Below are 3,724 nucleotides of genomic sequence, written 5' to 3'. Positions count from 1 at the left end.
ACCCTGGAGAGGCACATTGGTGTGCGGCCAAGAACATTCTAAAGTACTTAAAAAGGACTAAGGATGACGTTTTGGTGTATGGAGGTGATGACGAGTTAATCGTCAAGGGCTATACTGATGCGAGTTTCCAGACAGATAGAGATGATTTTGAATCTCAGTCAGGGTACGTCTTCATTTTGAATGGAGGAGCCATCAACTGGAAGAGCTCAAAGCAAGGGACAATAGCAGATTCTACAACGGAAGCAGAGTACATTGCTGCTAATGAAGCAACTAAGGAGGCTGTCTGGATTAGACAGTTTATAGCTGAGCTTGGTGTCGTTCCTAGCATTTCTAGAGCTATTGACGTCTATTGTGATAACAATGGCGCCATTTCTCAATCCAAGGAACCTAGTTCTAGTTCTAGATCCAGACATGTCCTACGGAAGTACCACATGATCAGACACTATGTTGATAGAGGTGATGTGAGGATGTGCAAAGTGCACACAAACGACAACATTGCAGATCCTTGAACCAAGCCTATGCCTAGGCCCAAGCATGAGAGTCACACCCTGGCCAAAGGGCTCAAACACATTGGAGAATTGTTTTGAAATATTTGTTTTTTGATAAAACTTGTTTATTGTTATTACAAACACTTATGCTTGATTCATATATATGGTTTTCATATTATTATTTAAATTACTTGGATTTGAATAAAGTATCCAAATAATTTTGTAGTTAATAAATGGGTCTATCAAAACTGTTCTGGTGGATGAAGCCCCATTAATTGAACTGAAATTACAAAAAATTATTAAATTTTCTGTGGTCTTAGTCATTAATTTGGATACAAATGACTTATTTTAAGACCATATTGTGAGATTGATTGACAACACCGGGTTTCATGTGTTGTAGGGACACAGAGATGTCTAATCAATTACATAGATGTGTATGGTGATAGATATTGGGCAGACCGTTCTTAGGATTCTGTGAGACATTACTATAAAGTTCTAAGATTATTCATGATTAGTGAGTTCCTTATACATGAGTACGATATAGTCTTCATTTGGTTGCTGGTATGTCTTTGACGCTGCTAAACGCTGACTGTAACAGGCAGTTATAAAAGTAGTGATTGGGATTGCCAAAAGTTGAATGGGAGCTATAATTTTACAAGATTGAATATGCCCTCCTGTTTCGTGTATACCATGATACATTTGGAAAGGAATATTGTCTCGGCCACTTGAAGAGTGAGAACTGAAAAAATGCATGGTCATCCTCAGATGGATTATTAATAATCATCTGTACTGACAGTTCGATCTCAAGAGTTCAAGAAACATATTTGGCGGAAAAGAGGAGTTTCATCATATAGTCATATAAGACATTAAGTGACAAAGGAATTTTAACATTTCACACTTGTTTTAAGGACAAGTGAGAGATTGAAGGAATTGTGTCCTTTAATCAAAGGTGCAATTACTAAATATGAAATAGGATATTTAATGAAGATTTATAATCCGATTATTTTAGGTAGTCACACTGCTTTGCTAGAAGCCAACAATGATTTATGGATTTTATGGTATAAAATTCATTGCTATTATAATTGGGTCATGCGAGGTCACACCATATGAGTATGTGGACTGGATCAATGTTTAATAGATTATATAAAGTATATTATATAAAGTTATACAAGATATGACTTAGAGCTTATTAATGACAAAGATTTATTATTAATATATCTACATATAAAGTTATAAAGAGTTATACAAGATATGTAAATATGGCTGACCTTATTAGAGAATTAAATATATCTATATCTTTAATTGGTGGATTATAAATATGGCTGACCTTTCTTTGAGAAAGATATCAGTTCATTATTTTCTACGTAACAAAAGCTCTAAAGGTTTTCTCTCTCAAAAGAAAACCCTGTGATTCTCCGTTCTACCAGCCGGAGAAGAAGGCGATCCAGATCTCTCTAGTCGGGGCGGACCAACTAGTAGAGCTTCATTTGCGGCTCTCGATCTTCTCGTTCATCCGGAAATTCACTCATCAAGAGGTATTATTTCTTCTATATCGGAATCCAATCGTTTTATGCATTATATCCTTCGTTAGATGTTAGGAAATCGTTTCCTGCAATTCCGCTTATACGCATCTAAATCCCAACAGATCACACTCACCGCCACGTTGGCTTCCACGCTTGCATCCTCCGTGGCACATAACGGGCCCTTGTCTCTAGGTCTACGGATCACGTCAGTCGTCCTCTTCGCTTCCGCAGCCGGAATCATGGCGATAATGAACAAGATCCAACCCTGCCAGATGGTGGAAGAGCAGCGCAGCTCCATTAGGCAGTTCAAAAGCCTCAAAACCCGGATCCAGAATCGGGTTCGGTCAGACAGGATCATGGAGAGTGGCGTGGAAGATGCAGTTAAGAGAGTGTTGACCATTGACAGGGCGTACCCTCTTCCCTTACTTGGCGCAATGCTCGAGAAGTTCCCGGAGTCGTTTACTCCGGCGAGGTGGTGGCCGGCAGCTGATCCACGCCAACAGAAGCAGTTGAGTAAAGTAATGGAGGATGTAATGAAAGTGGTTAAGGATAAGGATTTAGAAGACTACGAAGAGATTAGGAAGTAAGGCATTGAAGATAAGCAAGGTTTTAGCCATTGCGGGGCCCGTGTTGATGGGGATGGCGGCGGTGGGGACTGCTCTTAGTATACCCGTGGTGGCCGGAGTATGTGGTTAACACGGTGGAGCATGGAGGGCAAGTAGGGATGGTGAAGGAACTGCGTGGGTTTTTTCAAGGAGATGGAGGAAGACGTGGCGGTTGGTGATGTGGAGGAGGTGGTTGAGTTGAAGATGGCACTGCGGTTAGGGCGGAGTGTGAGCGAGCTCAGAGATCTCTCCAGGCGGCCGAGATCAGTTGATGAATTTGCTTGCAAGTTGTTTTGATTACTTTGGACATACTAATTCTTTTGATCCCTTATTCTTTATATTCTTTCGCTTAGTACAGTTTTTGAGGTAGGTTAACTTTGGGAGCATTTCCCATATAATTAAAAAGAAGTTAAATTGCTTGTTGCAAATGTAGAATAAAGCTAGAAGGCATCTTACATTTGTACAGAATTAAACAATGAAATGTAAATGGTATTTATTTGAGTTTGAGTTATTACACATGTTTCATACGTATAGACTTCAAAACTGAATTCTTATGAGTTTTGGCTTGAACCTAGCTAGCCTTTAAATGAAAAAGGCCAAGATAAAGCCAGGAATCCGATCAAATGTCAATGAAGAGTGCAGGAACTCAATGTTTATAAAGCAAGATCATCAATCACAACTGGGTAAACATCGATATGGAAGAACTATAAGAGCCATGTATGTTTAGGCTACTATTAGAGCCAGAAAAAAAATGGAAGAAGAGAATTAGAGAGTTCATGGAAGAACTTTATAATTGGAAGTCTTATGAATTACATTAATGGAGACGGCTATTTATATATACTAACATGTTTCCTCTTAACAAAGAGATAACCGGGCTTAATTACAAATCCTTAGCTAACTACCAAATCATAAAATATTTAATATTTAAGTCGATAAATTGCTTTTCTTATTGTAAATTGATTTTATGATGTAATTTTACTAGACTTGTATGTTACGTGCACGATCCTCTTTTCCGTGTTGGATGTAGGTGTTGAAGTCGTAGATCGTCGCGAAGCAATAGACCACGCGAGGAATGGGCTGGATCCTCTTCTGATGTGCTCCAGGAAAG

The 3,724-nt window shown here is 39.0% G+C and overlaps 1 protein-coding gene across 1 annotated transcript; it reads left to right on the top strand.

The window, feature by feature from the left end:
• The first annotated feature begins 1,527 nt into the window (after nt 1-1,527).
• Nucleotides 1,528-3,195, top strand: LOC141250740 (uncharacterized). The gene is given in 8 exon segments (XM_073670072.1): nt 1,528-1,598; nt 1,888-2,023; nt 2,134-2,583; nt 2,585-2,700; nt 2,702-2,740; nt 2,742-2,903; nt 2,970-2,982; nt 3,151-3,195. Coding segments are annotated over 8 exon segments (1,032 nt in total).
• The last annotated feature ends 529 nt before the right edge of the window (nt 3,196-3,724 follow it).

The sequence above is a fragment of the Phyllobates terribilis genome, unplaced genomic scaffold, assembly GCF_046119375.1.
Source record: "Phyllobates terribilis strain yellow unplaced genomic scaffold, ASM4611937v1 Scaffold_6071__1_contigs__length_47009, whole genome shotgun sequence".
NCBI lineage: Eukaryota > Metazoa > Chordata > Amphibia > Anura > Dendrobatidae > Phyllobates > Phyllobates terribilis.
This window is presented reverse-complemented; position numbering and strand designations above follow the sequence as displayed.